This window comes from Opisthorchis viverrini, assembly GCF_000715545.1.
Source record: "Opisthorchis viverrini unplaced genomic scaffold opera_v5_16, whole genome shotgun sequence".
Taxonomy (NCBI): Eukaryota; Metazoa; Platyhelminthes; class Trematoda; order Opisthorchiida; family Opisthorchiidae; genus Opisthorchis; species Opisthorchis viverrini.
Window position 1 is genome coordinate 1,734,319 of NW_008751672.1, and position 18,522 is coordinate 1,752,840.

Here is an 18,522-nt window from a genome sequence, read left to right on the forward strand (position 1 = left end):
CTCCATACCTCTCATTGATGCCTAAGAAGTACCTTTATTCAGATACGTCGACACAAAATAGTCTGCTGTTATGTCACGCCAACTCATGGTCAACTGCCGGCCGAAATAACGGACAGATCGTACCAATCAGTAACTCGACACACTCAAAGTGAGCATGTATTGCAGGAATTCAGAAGTATTTCTTCGGAACAACATTACTCAACCCACCAGTGACTGCTCATTTGTCTGCATCAGATACACAAGTTGCGGAACATCGTATTTGAGAAAATCCTAGCCGACGTTTTTATTGGTCAAAGGAATCTCAATTCGGTTGTTCCAGCTTCCGACCGTTATGGTGTCGAATTGTTTACTTCAGTTGGTCCTTTACCAACGATCAGCATTCACAACGGACTAGCGTGTTTGTTTCCGCACGTCCGTGCAACCGTTATGGATATATGACAATGATAGTCACCGGAGGAAAATCTACCCTTTCTGGATGATTATTTTTACTGGATTCTGTAGGTTCACTAATAGGCCATTGCTTCCTCGTGATTCATATTCCGGCATCTTACTTTTACCGACTTTCTCCCGGAGGTCACCTTGAGGTTGCTGTGAACTGGTTCTTCTTGCCCCTGCGTCAGGCTATTGAATTTAGATGAATCTTCCACAATGAAAAGAATATTTTGAACCCATCTAATACATGCTTCACCGAGTGTGCGTCTCCAACACGGTTTTTTTTACATCAAACTTCAGTATTAAATGCTCAAAACCACAACCAACTATTTCGCAGGCTGTTTTTCTTATAGTTCCGCAACAACTTCAAGCTATTTTCTAAGAGGATAGGAATGGAAAAGGTAGTGACAAGTAGGCCAAGCGAGTAATCGATTGGATTCACCTGAAATTTCTAAATTATATGGAATCTGGCGAATATACACTCATTTGCAACCTAATTTGGTTTTTCGGGAGATTCACCTGGAACCCAGCTGAATCTCTCGGTTTTGATGTTTTCAGGCAATTCGGTGCTATTTGTTTTCAAGTAGAACATAAGGTTGACGGAAACTCGGAGACTGCGCCTACCTGAAGGGTTTCGCCCCAAGAAAGGTGAAACCGGTCGTGGGCTGTCGAGGAGGTTTCAGCATTACAAAAATATGTATGTATCCCGATATCTCGAACATCGTAGCGAATGAAACATGAGGCGGCCTGGTGCAGCACATTCAGCTGCCTGAAATCATCAAAACGGAGAGATTAAGATGGGTTCCAGGTGTCTCTCGAAAAAAAACAAATTAGTTTGCCGATGAGTGTATATTCGCTAATTTCGTGCAATTTGGTTTCAAGTAGAACATGGGGTTGACGGAAACTCGGGGACTGCGCCTACCTGATGAGTCCCAAGGAGGGCGAAACCGGTCGTGGGCTGTCGAGGAGTTTTCAGCAACCTTACAAAAATATATATGGAATCTAGTTTCAGAACCCACTGGTTGCAAGCGGCGCTTCAACTGTCCATCCATATTCGGACTCACAAATCCAGATCTGTCACCCAGCGGAGGTCCAGTGGGTCACGTTCCAAGTTTACGAAAGTTTTCCGTTTGGAAAGCGTATTAACTAATAAACTTTACTGGTGTTCCGGCAAGCATAAGCAAATCTTCCAAATGATTTCGGAAAGTTTGGGCAGAAAACAAATATCAACTACTTCCCTTGGTGGTCAGTAGCTCACCAACATTGAAATTCATCTGCCGACTAATGTGACTGTACCCGCAATAGTCAAAATAAGATTCAAACCAGAATCGACACAAACGGATTTTATTGATAACATCAAAAGAAATCTAATTCTAATGACTGGTGAGAAGTGGAGTAATATATATATGGCATAAGTTGGCAAGTTGCACACACGATATCGGCGGAATGAGCAGAAGTTTGGATGAAACTAAGCGTACACAAGCTAGCATTCAAGAATAAAACGTTTTATAATCTTTTAGCGGTATATCAATCAGTCTTATGCTTATGTTGATGATTTGCAGATGCAAAAGTAATGTAGCTTATCACCAAAAACCGAGTACCGCAGCCGTTCCAGTTAGGATTAGTAACATTGGACCGAATGTACGCTGATGACCCTTGTTGCAAAGGTCCGTTTTACAGCATTCGGTAAGCAAACCATTCCCATTCATCAGAGTGTCGCTTTCAACACAAGTGTTGACGCATGACTTGGCCACGTGTTTTACCATATCGCTGATTTTTGTCTGCACACTCTGGAAGGAAAAAGAACGCGGTCGTTCATTTGGCACATACTCAGAAGTATAGTCGTTCAAAGCCCACCGTCACTTTCATCTGATAGCGAATTCAAAATACATTGAAAAATATGTGAGGAATTTCAGTTCTTATGAGGAATGGGCGGCTTCTTCGGGCCACCGTTTCTAACTTCCACCTCCATTATCTCTTTTATGGCACTAACTGAGGAGCTGATGACATCACATAAAAATCTATGCTAGTCCAACATGTTTTGTTTCTTGTTTGCATTAGCGAAACTTGCTAACCCGTTAGCTTACTGGAGCAGTCACAAATCATGTTGGAACCACAAAAAGTCTCATCCACTGTGACTTTGTTAAAACTTCGCCTAAGCTGACTAACATGAAAGTTTCTCCCCGTCAGACAAAAGACTCTTTTTCACGCTCCATGCGTCGTGAAAAACTTTACCATTCATAACTATATTATCGAATATCACTGTTCCTTCGAATCGTACAGTTTACAGTGGTGTTCCCAAGCCGGTACAGTGAACTAAAATAGTGGTCCTAATCTCGGACCCCGGTGCTCTCTCCCAATAGATCCGCATCACTAGGAACACGAGTCAATTAATTCGGGTGATATTTTATTCAACGCCGCGGTAATTTCCTTCTTCATGAAACACCAGGAGTAAAATATTTTGGCAAGGAAAACTCATTCACTAGTTATCTACTGTGCAAATGCATTTCGAATGGTAAGTCTGATGCGGTCAGAGCATGCATAAGTTCACTTGAATTACATTAGCCTTAAATGCCAAGTCTGGATCTTCAACACCCAGCCATGACTGACACAGTCAAAAGCGATATGCGCAGAAAACTATGACACATTATGAGACGGTATGGCAGAAAGACTGTGCCATTAGCGCAACGTGGGGATGCAATTGGTCCATTATGATGGTAAAATTAACGACGTTTGCGGCAGATCACCAATCTCCATTAAGTTTTTATTCCACAGGTGACATCAGTTGATGATAGAAGGCTAGATAGAACCGCACATCGTTTCGGACATCTCCAAGACACTCTAAACCGGTAACCTCCTGGTTTACCTCTTGACCATGAGAAACCGAGCGACAAATTAGCACTCAAAAAATATAAAGCTTCATGCCTGCATTAATTACTCGCAGAGACCGCTGTCAAGTATGCGCTGCACCCAACTGCTCGTAGGCCACTTGACAAGGCTAAATGTTCCCTTGATTATGAGCTTTGGAATTCTCTCGCTTGACGCTGAAAGCCCACATAAGACTAGTGCCCACTCAGAAATGTGGGGGTTTTGTCTTGGCATATAAGATCGATCGACATTAGCCAACCTTCCACAGCCAGGGTCTTGTTTTAGAAATGTATTCGAAAAATAGACGAAATTCCGAACCACTTTTTAAGATGCGTTCTTGCTTAGAAGTTTACCCTCGATTGCAGCGATCCTTGTTGCCGCCAACAGTGGTTTGCTTTACGAAGAGAAAGTGGAACATAGAAAAGAGAACTCGCTACAAGAATGAATGCGTATGAATCAGGAAGTACTGTAAAAAGATGACATTGAATTTCCCCAGCACAGTTGTTGTCGATTGTAGTACTACTGAAACCAGCCAAAACAGATTACACAATTGCGGTAGCAAAGGTAAAGAACGCCATTCATACGAAGATATTGTCATTAAAGGACAAAGTGCCCTTGTTCCCTTTTATAAGCATGGAATCAGTATGAGTGCTTCCCGTGTACTCATTTGCGAGTCTGAGGAATTTAACGTAGTGACTTGTGAAAAAAATCTGAACATACAATTCGACAGAGAAGGTAAATGATTGGGCCATTCGTTGCAGTGAACTTAATGTGCCGCGTTTAAGGAATTTAGCGAAGCTGTCAAACAAAACGTCCCCGTATGAAAGAAATTTGCACATTCCTAAGGGTATATAATTTCATTGTTTGTGTTCTTCATTTGAATGCTTCACTAAGGGTCTATGGTGGCACTGTCAAACCAGTTTTTATCATCTGTGTTGTGTCGAAACCGGCCTATCGTTTGGACAAGTTCGGCTCCACTTATTTTGCGGTTTATCATTTTGCTGTGTAACTGTTTCCGTCTACTTGGAGTCAAGTTGTGTAGCAAGATGAAACAGCGACAGTAGCCTCTTCCATCATTTGATGTGAAACTCGTCTTTCTAAACTCAGGCAGCTAAATGTCTGTTGCAAGTTACTGAAAACAAATGTTTACCCTAAAGCTCAACTGAGCTATCAGCTACCAAGAGCATGATCTCCAATGGACAATGTCAGGTGGCCGCATAAAGGTATGATCCACCATAAGGTGCCCTTTTGGGGCTTGGAATTCTTGGTAAAAGAGGGTTTTGGGAAACACATTTCGTTCCAATTTGCTTCTGTACTACACCCATATATTCAGAATGCACCAGAGTTCCTAACTTTTTCAGCTTTTACTGGTCACAAATGTGTATAAAAATGGATGAACTTACCATACAGTAGGTGCATTTATCTTTAGACTCAACCCCTCTTGGATTCCATGGGATCGGGCAGTTTGCACACGAGTAACACTTGATTGCAGCAGCTAAAAACGATCGGGGAACAAAAGTTAATGGAGGCTAATGGAAAGGTATTACCGTGTCATTCGTGGAGTACCTGTTCGAGTAAATCCCACTTCTGTATTTTTGAATAGTTGTCATTACGAATGCAGTATTCCCACTTGAAGAACCCCGCCCTAAATAGGACCTTAACTGAAGTCGAACACGTGGAACATTCCATGGGGTGCTTTTCTAAAAGGTTGCCCATCTTGGGACCCACTGGAACCTGCCTTCTCTTTTGAGGAATATCATCTTGATGGAACCTTGTAGATGGAAAGCGATGACGCCCTGGGCTTTGTAATCATTTTTGAGATAGACATGACCTATTACTTGATGTTTTAAAAATAGCGTTTCCGTATGCTTGCTGCTTTATGGTTAATTTTGATAAGGTGTTTAAAAAATCGGAACGCTACTCACAACGAATACGAAATGCCTTTCAAATGCTTTATGACTATGAAGAAGTCACCTTGGTAGATCCTTTATTAAGCTTTAGAATTCTGTTGTTCACTATTAAGTGTATTAGCTTCTAGTGCATTTTAATGAATATATCCGGATCCACTCATCACGAAAAGACCATTGAACATATTTCTCTTGGTGCGACTGACAACTTGCATACCTGTTACTCATCATGTATTGGCTCAGTCAGACTAGCAAGTGTCAGAAAAGTCATCTTTCACTTTAAGGTTGCGTGAAATAAACCGCAATATGAAGAATAGATAATGTTTCTTGAATCATGCCTGGATGACTGTCGCTTATCAAAGGCTGGGTAGAAAGCTTTCCGTAATTTTTCAGCACTAATCGGACGGTTGCTCCTCGTCTACTCACTGGTTAATGGTTGCAGAGGATTCTGAACACCACTTGTGTTTTATAAATCAAATGCTTTGCGAAAGTACCAATTAACTCCGACTCTCACCTACTACCCACCTACAAACAGTCGAAAAATCTTATTGTACTGTTGCTATTTCGCTAGTTACCAAACACTTTCACATCGGTTTGGCTGTGATATATGAAGCCATTTTTTCAGTCTGGCTGCCGTAGAAGGAGAGGAAGGTGTGTTGTTCGAAGTACAGCCAGCTAAGGTATTTTGCCAAAACAATTTATTCAATAGATTGGTTAGGCAGATTTTGAAAGATTCACCAAGCCAAAAGTTTGCGGTTTATCGTAAACTCACCAAGTTATTTAGATAGCTCGCACTCAGCGCACTCGTTCATTACACAAGAAATCACATATGCACATGCAGCTTTACATGTCAAGTGGAAGGATTTACTTATCGCATAAAGGAATGAAAAAATGAAAGTAAGTATTGGCGGATATACACTCATCTGCAAACTAATTTGGTTTTTTCGAGAGACTCGCCTGGAACCCAGCTGAATCTCTCGCTTATGATGTTCTCAGGCAAGTGAATGTGCTGCACCAGACCGCCCCATATTTCAGTCGCTACGATATTTGAAATATCGCGATACATGTATATCTTTGTAATGTACTACTCATAAGGTTGCTGAAAATCCGCCGACAGCCCCCGACTGGTTTCGCCCTTTTTGGGCCTCACCAGGTAGGCGCAGTCCCCGGGTCTCTGTCAACATAATGTTCTACTTGTTCTACTTATGTTCTACTCGAAAGAACCAAATCAGTTTGCAAATGAGTGTATATTCGCTAATTCCGTGTAATTTGTTTTCAAGTAGAACATAAGGTTGACGGAAACCCGATGCTTGCACCTATCTGATGAGCCCCAAGAAGGGCACAACCGGTCGTGGGCTGTCGACGGATTTTCAGCAACCTTATGAGTAGTAGATTAGAAAGTAACTATTCATTCGACGACCCATGGTCACCCACATCCGAGCAGGCACGCTACGTAAGATTTGCTTTCTAATGGCTCCAAAACGACGGTGCTTATTTGTAAGTAGTACAGTCAACATCTTCAAAATTTCTACTGGGTCTTGCGGGCTGTTCTTCTTACATGTATACTTTCCGGTGAATTTTGTAAGGCCGATTTAAAGTCTGCACTTCAAGGGAAAATGGTCATCCCAACCCCCAAAGAGGAGTTTGCCTGGATTTTGGCGCCAACAGCATGGAAGTGTGGTAAATAGCTAAGCAACCGTGTCTCAACATGTACCTTAACGGACTTTGGTGGCACTGGAACGTGAGTGGCCTGCATAAAACTGTTTAATGTGAGAGGTTGATAAGATGACGGTAACTTAAAAAAAGACCACGTGCGACGGTCAGTTGGCCAGTTTGAGCCTGTTTCATTGCAACTATCATTTTTATGGCCTTACTGAGAAATGTATCCAGGACTTACTTGACGTTCGCAGTCAAAGGCAAACTGTAGATTCAAAATACAACTCAGGAGTGCCCCACTCCAGTGGAAACACTGCATTCACATTTGTCCACGCCTCCTTCCGCAACTGCAGTATTCGTATTTAAAGAGCGCATGAGATAACCTGATTCATTTGACTGGTACTGCATGCTGGAACTGATGGAATTAAGACCCGAGAGAGTACCTCATAACCCGCATAGTATAAACCACGGAGGTTGCCTTGAGCTTTTGTCGCAAATATATTTAACGACTTTTTTATCGTTTTTATATTATTTCTTTGATCAAGCCGTTCAACAGCTTCAACGTACCTTGTATGAGATTGATCACATGCGTCCAGCCCCAGTGTCTGACTTGAGCAGAGTTCTGTACGGAACTTATTTTTGAGTTGACATGAATGATGGAATTTGTAAGTGCTTCCATACTATTTGTATAAAGCAATATCAATATCTTGGCAAAGGAATCTCAAGGGGGTCCGTATCCTGATGGCGCTAACCATAGGACCTCATCAACCTTCTAGTTCCGGTATTTTCAGTACTATTATTCCACCGAAACCCCTCATTAGCCTACATCGCTAAGAGGCGAAATTCTACACCCACGTGACCTCCCTAAACTTTATCAGACATGTGAGATTACTACCTGGTACAAATATGCCTCAAGTATAAAGCGAAAACGAATGGAAGAAACCTTGCATCGTTATAAAGGAAAGAGTTTTGCGTAGCTGATAAACTGCAGGACCAGTGAGCACTGATGGATATTCAGTGCCAAAAAAGCTAGATCTGTAACAGTTGCTTTAATGCAGCCAGGTTATTTCCCCAAAATCATACCCTTTCAGAACTGATCACACGAAGACTGGTATTGCGATTCAAATCATGTTATTGTGTTATGACCCAGGGGTGCCAAATACTCGTCTATGGTAAGGAGTTCTTGTGTTCGTTACGCACTGGATGTTTAAGTATGAAGCCATGCGCCGAAAGAAGCCAGGGCTGTCAAAACTGTTCGCTGACAATAAGGACACATCCAGTCAGCAATCAAAGACCTTATTACATATATACCGTTCACGAACGATGACATTTCAAATATATTGTTGAACACAAGCGAAATGGTTTTAGTAAGCAGGACAAAACTTAACATCACTCGCATATAACTCTAGTAATCAAGAGGCGATCCTTCGTGTATTCCCTGGTGGTTCTGTATGTGGACGTCGAGGAAACTACGAGCAAATCTTAAGTCGCGATGTTCTTCAAATGACTGTGTTCCGAAAGGACCGCTTCATTTTTTAGTTGAGAAGATATCCCAGATATGGCACTGGAATCAGTTTGACAGACGTTCTCAAGCTAGACCAATTACATCAATCCTGAGAAAAGTAAAACTCACACGAACCAACATGGCGTCATTTTACTGTTTTATTACCCCTTTTACCTATCGACCAGTGTTTTCTGTGTAAAACATCACGTTGATACTACCATAGGGGTCACCGCCACACATGCAACAACGAGTATATTATATTGTCACATCGAAAAAAAGTTTTTGTGATGGTGGTCCCGGATAACTTGCAAAACGTGACAGTACCTCATCAAATTCACATCATTATAGGCCGGTACTTCAGCTGGCATCGTCACAAATTGTTCACAGATGACATCTGATGATGACATTTTTATTCAAGGGCGTATTCCTTGCAGCCACAATGAGACTGATGTGTAAATAGGGCATTCTACTCAGGCGGTGTCAGACCCAAATTATTTCACGGTAAAAAAAATCAGATTGAAGGCAGCTCCATTTAGCCTTCACAGAGACTGTTATTGACACAGTAGCAAACTACCGAGGTCTTCACAAACGACGATCTGACGAACTAATTGTTGTTTTCGGATCCGACAACCTTGACTTCCGTGATGTCTGAAAACTCATCCACAAATTAGAATAGCATATAGAAAATGCAGGGCTATAGCCTTCAGAAGACTACTACTCACTGTGAACAGTCTAAGTAGTCGAGATTAGAAGTAAGGAGAGAATATCTTCTGTCGGCAATGCGTGTAAGTAAGAAGACAGAGATACCAAATATTAATAATAAGACAGTGAAACACTAAGGACAGTGCAGTGATGTTTCAACTCTCCTTTATAACATCTTCTGCTCAATAAAGACCAGCTTTAACCATCAGAAAAGTTTGTCGTAAAGAGTCACTTTGTTAGGCAACTGAGGCAGGTTTCAGTGGTCACTTTCGTATCACAAGGAATGATCAAAACGAACTTCCTAGAGATGCTCTAGTTCTGTGATTACCATCATTATATTGGGACCTCATTATTCACCGGACTGTTCTCTGTGACCCTTATATTCTTAGAAAACCAACACTTATATGAATCGTTGAACTGTGGTTCGTTAAGGGCATTGGTACTGGTGGCGAAGCTCAACAGGGGATGGACTGGGACTGTTGTCATTCCATATAGACCAGAGACTTTGGAGGTTCCTCGAAGGATTCTAAACACGGTTAAGAGTAGATTTGTAGAGGGCGAGCGCTCTGTGCTCTGCGCTGGTGTAATTGAAGGATCATCTCCCGGCAAACAGAACCAGGGAGTTCGTCTACAAAATCAAGTGAAACGACCGCACTGATGTTTATATAGGACAGACGGTCAGAGAACTTCACACCGGAATCGGAGATCATGTGGGAAAAATATACGGGCCGCTGAGAAATGCAGACGAATATCGAGCGTTATTGAAAGACTCAACAATGTCGGAACATGCACTGGACGCAGGATACGAAACGGATTTAGAAAACGTTGAGGCTTTGAGGCGAGGACTACGGTCCAGGTCACAGAGACCAATGGCCGAGGCGGCGTAACTCACCAAACATCTCAGCGACGATGTAATTGAAGGCGTAGAACTGGCAAGCGTGTTGATAATGGTTTTAGATCAGGTGAGCTGACATGTGGTGGTGTGCGATTATAATCCAAGATGAGTCATCAGATGAAGTAGCTTATGACTGAATTCCACTTAACCTTACCCACCTTACCTCCCACAACTAAACTGGCGCAACACTCACAAGCTTAGAAAGACTGACGAATTCTACTAGTGCCATCCGCGGCGAACCATCATTTGAAGCGCTCTGAAGTGGAAGATTAAGGAACCAAACCCGATCGGAACTAACTTGAAACTCCCCGGATCCATTTTGGCATTCACACTAACTGAGAGTCGCAAATTCATACTGAACACTGATCTAGTTCACCACTATGAAAACGCCTTAGTGTCTGCCCTAAAACTGGCCAACTTAGTGACCTTCTCACTTGGCCTGATGAAGCTTTTGTGACAAGGGCGAAACGTTAAAACTATGGAGTGTTTACCAAGTCCTTTTGAAACTCACTGCCGGTCTTGCCCATCAGATCGATCTAGTTCCGGAATTTCAATCAATTTTATAACTCATTTAAACACCATATTTCACGCATGTGTTGACAAAACGCTGCTCTTAAATTTTACGAGATTATCCGTTTATGGTCCAATAAACCTTTGAATGTGTGAGAAGTAATCCTTTCCTCTTAGTCTAGTTAATTCCAGAACAGCAAAAGCTGTCGGTCGGCCAGGAACCCATTCACCATTTCTGATTCCTGTTCAAGACAGTCTAAACCTTTGAGTTTTGAACAGGAAGTGGAAACCTAAAAGTGACCGGATATGATTTTGTTGTATCCTTTATAAAGATAAAAACGCACTTCATGATGGGATTATGCTCTTTTTACGCTTTTTTGAATTCGAAGTAAATGGAAGTTGAAAACTTCTGGACGATTGTTGTATTTGGGTTGGTTGCTCACACGACAAATATTGTGCTCATTCTAACATGCAGACCTGATATTCCAAAAACTGATGTCACACTCTCACTTTCTGAAATTGTCATACCCACCCAAAATGCTTTTTTTTCGAACAAATCGATTTAATATTCCGTGAGTAATCCTCTTCGTACTGACTGAAGAATGGCGCTGGGCAGTTGTTTGGCAAATTGAACGAATGACGATCACAGTGGTTTATACTTAAAGTAAGTGAAGAGAAGTAAAAAGTAAATATTTATAAGAATTATTTAGTCCGTTTTCTTGATATCACAGTTACCTTGAAACATGTCCGACCAGTGTACTACTCTTACCATATAAGTAGATTATCATCCTCCCAGTGCAGATGCCAACCCAACTTTGAGAAACCGGATGCAGTGCATCAAGGTCAGGCACATGCAAGAGTAGTTAATATAGCTGGTCACTTGATAGCTGAAACAGTAGTCTAAAGAATTGCATCTGACAGTAAGAGGATGAAATCTTAGAAGATGAACCAGGCACGCTTTCGTTCCACTCAAAATGTTGGCATCGGGATCAACAACCCATCTAAAGAGGCCTTTTGAAACTTCTCTTAGAAGAAACAACACAGTATTTCAACAAGTGCTCAGTTTGGTCAAATACCCTCGTTGACTAGGAGCTTCAAGTTTACCCGTGTGTGACGTCAGCAAGTTGTTACTGAAGGTCATGAACAGTCCACAGTATCTATGTCGGTCTTATTGTGTATAAAAGCCCAGCGATATGTTCGTGGATTCCTTCTCACAGATCAGCACCGGTGCCCACATGCACGCGTCGATAAAATGCTGAAAAGTCTAGGGATTCACAGATTCCTCCTGGCTGATTAGATTGCGTGTGTCAGAGAATTCAAATTAGGAATGAATAATGCTAACGGATACATTGCAACAACAGGAAAACAGTGTGTTTGCTGAATGGACTGAAACTTGTTGATCCTCAAAGCACTGTTGAACGAACGGCTTTGCCTATTTGAGTAAGTCTATGCCATCAGTATTAAAAAGTGGATTTTCTACGACCAATCTACTGCAGTAGTTCTTTTGTGAGTTTTATTCCGGCGGAAACTAACTTCCATGGGCAACAACTTTCGACCGGTCCACCATTCATCACACACCCTTGAATGACTGCGCTCTGATGAAATAAGTGGTCTACGTGGCCATTACTTGAATTATGGTTGGTTTGTAAATTTCACCGACAATGTAGCGGGACACAGTCATATGACCACCTGATAGTTAGCAGTGAGACTTTCCAGCTACTGCTACCACATATGTCCTTGGTCTATTAGGGTGTCTGCTCATAATCATAACTGGATTGCTCTAAATCGTCCTGCTACTTCTGACGGCCGACGCTCGCACCACTTGGTTTCTTTGAGTCATTAAAATCTATACTACTGGACTACACACAGTAACATGAATTTGGAATAAAAGTGGCGACCATTACGGCCGTACGTTACCCATGCCTCACTTTGGGGATAAATACGTCAACAGTACTTTATTATTGGCCAGCAGCAACATTCTTATCTGAACAATGTCACGTATGCGAATGTGATCCAAGCAGACTACACAGCAGGTCAATTGCACAGCATGTGCTGGTCATGGAGAAAGAGGCTGGGAGGAGGTTTTTGTGTGTGGAAACAAACTTGGAAGTTTATGATGGTGCATTGCGAGCTTCCTTTAGAAATAAACCCAAATCCTAATGGTTTTAGTATTCTGGTAGATACTTCAATGAGACAAGCGGGTTGCGGAAATGGTGGATGATAGCGTGCGTAGTAATCCCAATGAAAAAACTGTTTTCCTGGAGCGATAGTTAGGAAGTTATTCATTCGTTTCCCGTGCTTCCTTGGGAGCCATTTGGTCTATCAATTTAAGGCCAAAAGGTCTTTAAAATGCCACTTAAATTTGACATCATTAGACCAGCATAGCCATTGGTTACTTAAAAGTGTGAAACAAATGGCGAAACTATTTTGACCGAGTGTATTATCGAGCCTGGTCACAAGGACTCGCTTGTGAACACGTTAATTTCGTCTGAACCATTCTTCCTTCATCTGCTTGGACACGTCTTGCTAATTAATCCAACGGCTACGGTGAAAAGACTATTTGTGTGCCATGTAGCGACAGTTGACTAAACTAAATCTGTACAGAGATACGTTTGCCGGTAGAATACAGCAACAATATCTATTATCCCAGAATTCCGCTCATCTGAGGCATCGTTCTATCATCCTTGCCCCGGCGTGCTAAGTGATACCCCCAGTGTAAATATGTCCTTCTTTTATCCACAGAAATTCAATGGCCATTTTGCCCAAAAGTCCTTAGAACTTAGATTAGGACCGCACAGCATCCAGATTTTATGTAAGTGTGCCACCGCTTCAACAAAGAACAACAGAAAGACATCTGTTTATTACCAGCGTAAAGTTGTTGAAAGGTTAAGATGCAGATAAATGAAGGGCATTAGAAATTTAGCCGGGATTCTTTGTTAAAAGAAAGTTGTGTCACTTCACTAATGCAAACTCATAAAACAAGATTTCGAAGACATATTCTGAGACTACAAATATGGAACTCAAAACATATAGACGTGTAGATCGATAGTTAGTAAACTGTAGCCAGAATCTATCTATCAGTCGTAGTGGATTAAACAGACAAGTAGAAGTTGCAACGAGAGTAGCCTTTTGACTCACAGATGACAGAAACACTTGCCGTCTAGAGGTAGTGTAGGCGAAATGACTCAGATAAGCAGTACAAACTGCTGGTATTTGATCAGCACACATTACAACCTATATTTCACTGGGGCCCCCGAGTCATTTACATAATGCAGTCGTACCAAACTCAGTAGAGGCGACTCCCGCTTGGTTGAAGTGATAGCTAGCAGATATTTTGACCCTATCTAGTGCTGTCAAAAATGTTTTACGGACACCAGCTCCCGAGTATATGGTCGGGCACGCGCGTATACACAAACCCATTTCCAGATATTGCTCACACTGCCCTACGTGCAGCCCAAAGCTACTGCACTGGTGACCTTGTACATTAAAACTTTGTGCACGTGACACTTTGGCTAACAGTGACTCGGAAAGGATAGACGACCAAAATGAGTTGTGAATCTCCTGAATACCAATCAATACAAACTGGCTGCATTTAATGTAGGAATGGAAACGCTTATCACTACTCAGGTTACTGCTTGCCGGTAGTTGACGCGGAAGAGAACCATACCTCAAATCGAGTTCACCAGACATCCGGTCTGGTTGGTGCGCGCATGGTCCGAGAGGTTCACGTCTCAACCCGGTCTCTAACTGCCCGACAATGCGCAATAAGATCATGAAATTCGATCAAGCCTCCACATTTTTTGTCTTGGATTATCTACTGATACTTAAATATTACTTAGAATACAATTTAATTGCGCACTAAGCAACGCCAACAAATGTTTCGGCAATTGCTTACACCTAGGTCGGTAAACAATCACACCTTTAGGGTTTCACTACAATGAAATATAGAAACGGTCCCCTTCGTCTTTGATTTCAACTGGTCTGCAAGTCCGAGAAAAATTTTGAAAGATGTATACTACCACGCTGAGAGTTCCTGTTTGGTGACCGAAGCAGCAGCAAATGGTGAAATAGCTGTTTTGACCATTGAGTCGTTACTTATATCTGACTTCTGATTTAAACTTTGTTCAACGTTTTTTGGCTTGTTCCACGTAGGCAGGGATTTTGCGCTAAATAGTGCGGATGTTTTTGAAATCATATAATCATAATATCAACCGTTAAATTGCTCTACATCAGTTTGCATCCTCAACCGTATATTGGAAATGAGGTTGATATTAGCGAAAACTCTGGAATGATCTTACCTGCCGAGTTGAGGATGAATCAACTATTCTGCTTTTACCGCTTGGTTTATTATCAACTGTGACTTCATGATATCCGTGTGCAGTCGTTTCCCGTCTGCATTTATCCAGTACATATGACCCATTTGTTCCACAGATTATTTGGTCCTTCGATATCAGTGAAATTCATGGAAGTTGTCAGAAATTAACACCTCCTTCCTAGCCGAAGCACCTGTCCTTTTGTGTGAAATGATGCCAAAACCCACGTCCAATGCAGTGAACTGAATTCATTTTGTGAGTGACTTCCAACGGGATAAAGAGCTTTTTCATTCTATTATACGCCTATCAACTGTTTCAGTTGAACAACTGTGCGAGAAAATTACGGGCTAGTATTTAGAGTGCCAGGATAAAAACTTTCTCACGCATTCGTTCACACAGATTTTATATATGTATATTTATATATACAATCAACAAAACTGTATAGTCTAAAGCATCCTCATCATACAAGCCGAGTTTTACAATAATCTGGGCTGCCTGGTTGTAAAAAAACCTAACAAGTTTTTGAGCGATCATCTGTTGAAATATCACCAGAATTAGATTAACTTGTAGTGTGTGTGCCACCGTTTTGTATTTTGTTGTTGACCTGTATCTACGTAGCTCTGCCTTTTATAGACTTAATTTGAGAAATTCCAGTTTGTCTAGATAATGGACCCGTCTAACGTCCTTATCGAAATTAGGGTCGATTATCAACTTCAGTTCAAGAATTATCTGAGGCGAGTCGACTCCAGATTTTTTCAACATCTATGCTTTTGATTTCCATCGACCTTTCTGGTAAACTGGCTAGAAGGTCAGTAAATGGTGGGGTCTACCTCCTGTTATAATCCACACAGTCCTTATATTTTCCTTCCCAAAATTTTTGTTTCGTACATGCTTCGACAGATTTGAACAATGGAAGAGTCTCTAATTCACTTGAGTAAAAACCTATCTGTAATTTGTCAGTTCTTAATTTGTGCTTGAATATCAATAATGACCATTAGCAGACTAGAAGTGACTTCACACTGTGCTGTTTTCAACACACCAGTTTGCGTACTCAACTCATGGGAAACTGTTTGGTCCGTTTTGCCTGTGATAATACGTCGCACCGACGCAGCCAGTTGTGTTCTCTTCCAAAGTAGTCATGTAAACATCTAGAGTAGGAGCAGGTTATTACAAGTTCAACGACCATGGGCTTAATGGCGACGAACGTAGGCAAAAATAACTGGAAAATACCTTGAAGACGCCTTGTATAATTTGAGTTGGACGGTCTAGCTTCTTACACGTCGGTACCGCTACATTATCAGTCTTTCGTGTCATAATTTATCGAAACACAACCTGTGATAACTACGTACGTCCGAGGTTGTAACAAGTCCCATTTAATGAAAAAGGCAGACGTAGTCTCCGGCCGAATGCCCTACCTTTAGAAATTACAGAACAGTAGATCTGACAGAAAATCAGGAGGGTCCTTGTTTCAGAGCGTATGCTTGTGAATTCAATTCATGTATATATATATATATATATATATATATATATATATATATATATATATATGCCAACTGTCCTTATTGTGTTTTATTTGGCCACGGCATTTTCGTATTGAAATCGGTGAAGATAAATAATTATTGCATTTTATCCCAATGAGGCCAATCCACGGGATCTGGTTCGAATTCATACCGTTGTATAACAGCCGAATGAATCTCAGATAATTTTCTATACGCCATACGTTATATATCATACTGTTCACCCTAATCCCGTTCAACATAAGGTATTGGCACGGTAAACAACGAATATGACAGGCCGTGAGAGGTGTTTATTCCCTAACTGAGGTAGGCACTCTGAAACATTCTCCGGGGTTCAAAAGTCAGGCATATTCGGGTACCCACCTTCCTCTAGGTTGTTCTATTGGTTGCCCTCAAACGTTTCAAGCAGGTAAAGGAGATTATCTACCGTGATAGCGATTCGTAGATAAACACTGACCACTAATCACTTCAATATGATTCGATGGCACAATGATGAAATTTCACCTGCAATAATGTGTACCGGTGAAATTCTTAGCCGATGCGTGAACCGGTTGCACCTGACATTTTGGTTTTCATGGATGCTTGTGTCATCAGAAAGTACATGCTTACCTTGAAAATCTCACTTGAAAACCTTAAATTGGAGTTGTTAGTTTGGTATAAGACACCATAAAACAGAATTTAGTGGAAAGACCGAATTTGCCGTGTATTCGAGGCAAAATAATCTTGCCCTACCTCTGTCACTACGATTGAAGAGTGCGTGAACTCAGATATCCAAGTTCTGCACAACTATTTTCAGGAAGCAGCGATTGAAAACTAATGTGACCTCCTCAAAGATAACCTTTTCCCCAAGATGATAATCGTTAACCAATTGCAGATACCCGAGCAGATATCCGTGAAGGCTTTTTCAAGAAACCTTTTTTCATTTGATCCTCGAAGGAGGGAAGAAACTTAATTTTCCTTATGTGACCTTCTTAGGATGTGGACTATTTATGGCCACATGAATGAGCTTCTTCGACTGACTGAGCTTAAGACACGGCAACTGAACGTAGCATCAGTGGAACAAGGTTCATTCTTGTCGGTCTCAAAATGTGTGGTAGACGTTATAATGAACCCAGTTGAACACAAGCCAGAAAAGGGCTTTTTGGCGACGGCGCTTTATTTGTCAAACTCAACAGACGTATGACGAATGCGCCTGGGAAGAAATCGGTAGAGACAAACTTGGCTTCTTCGAATCCAAGCCTACCGTAACTGGACAAAAAATAGCTGCCAGAGCAAATGGTGGTTAGTCTATCCTAGTTTCGATGAGAACGTTGGTCCTCATTGGAGAGCAATGAAGTCCAAATTGCCCGAACTCTCTGATCCGTTTTTTTTGGAGGGGGGAGGGGGGCTGGCCTTTTGCCAGTTGACCAAATAGTAAAGTTTGCTGGACCGGAACGGAATGTGTCCTTTAGGCAGCTGGTCCACATGCGAATAGAACAAATTGAGGGTAAATACTTTGGTCGTTTTTCTCCCGTTAAACTGCTCAATACTCAACAGTCTCTAATAGTTTATCATCCCTTGAAATCGTGCAATATCGTTTATTCTACTATGTAAAACGACCAACAGCGCTCCCACACAGACTGCGAAGCAATATCTGCTCTTCAAACTGTCAAACAAGGCTGAACACGGAGAATGGAGGTAACTGTTCTTGGACCGTACGTTTTGTTGAATGCAGATATGGTAGCTGAATAGAATTCTCTCATTAGCCTGAAACACCTGAACTGAGCAATAAATTAATGGACTAACGCTTTACCAAGAATTATCCTTTGCCTTGCCTATAACCGAAAGATTTTCGAGCAAGTTTCCAGTGCAGAATACTCGTGGCAAAACGTATAGTCCTCAGAACGGCAGGATATCCTAATATTTAGGCTGCTCAACAAAATTTGTAAAGTAAACTTGATACTAATCTCGAAGTCCGAAGCATTTCGGACACACACGTGATACTGATACAGTGGTGGTTATAACGAAATAAAACAAGAGTCAGACAATATAATTAACTACAGAATGAATGTATCCATCACAAACTTACCGCTATGTATACCTATTGCTAAAAGGCAAAGCAGTAGCAGGCAATTCATCCTGTGTGTGCGTGTGTGATCTATCTCGAGAAAGGCAACTGGATTTAACGTCTGTAGACTAAATAGATTCAGCAGTCTGCGAGTGGTCTGTCCGTCTACAT

At 41.5% G+C, this 18,522-nt stretch overlaps 1 protein-coding gene across 1 annotated transcript; it reads right to left on the bottom strand.

Annotated features, from left to right (window-relative positions):
* Positions 1-1,262: 1,262 nt before the first annotated feature.
* On the bottom strand, positions 1,263-18,522 carry T265_12804 (hypothetical protein; the record flags this gene model as incomplete). Its single annotated transcript, XM_009165582.1, has 4 exons — positions 1,263-1,412; positions 2,034-2,222; positions 4,704-4,795; positions 18,373-18,522. Coding segments are annotated over 4 exons (579 nt in total), but the record flags the coding sequence as incomplete, so codon positions are not given.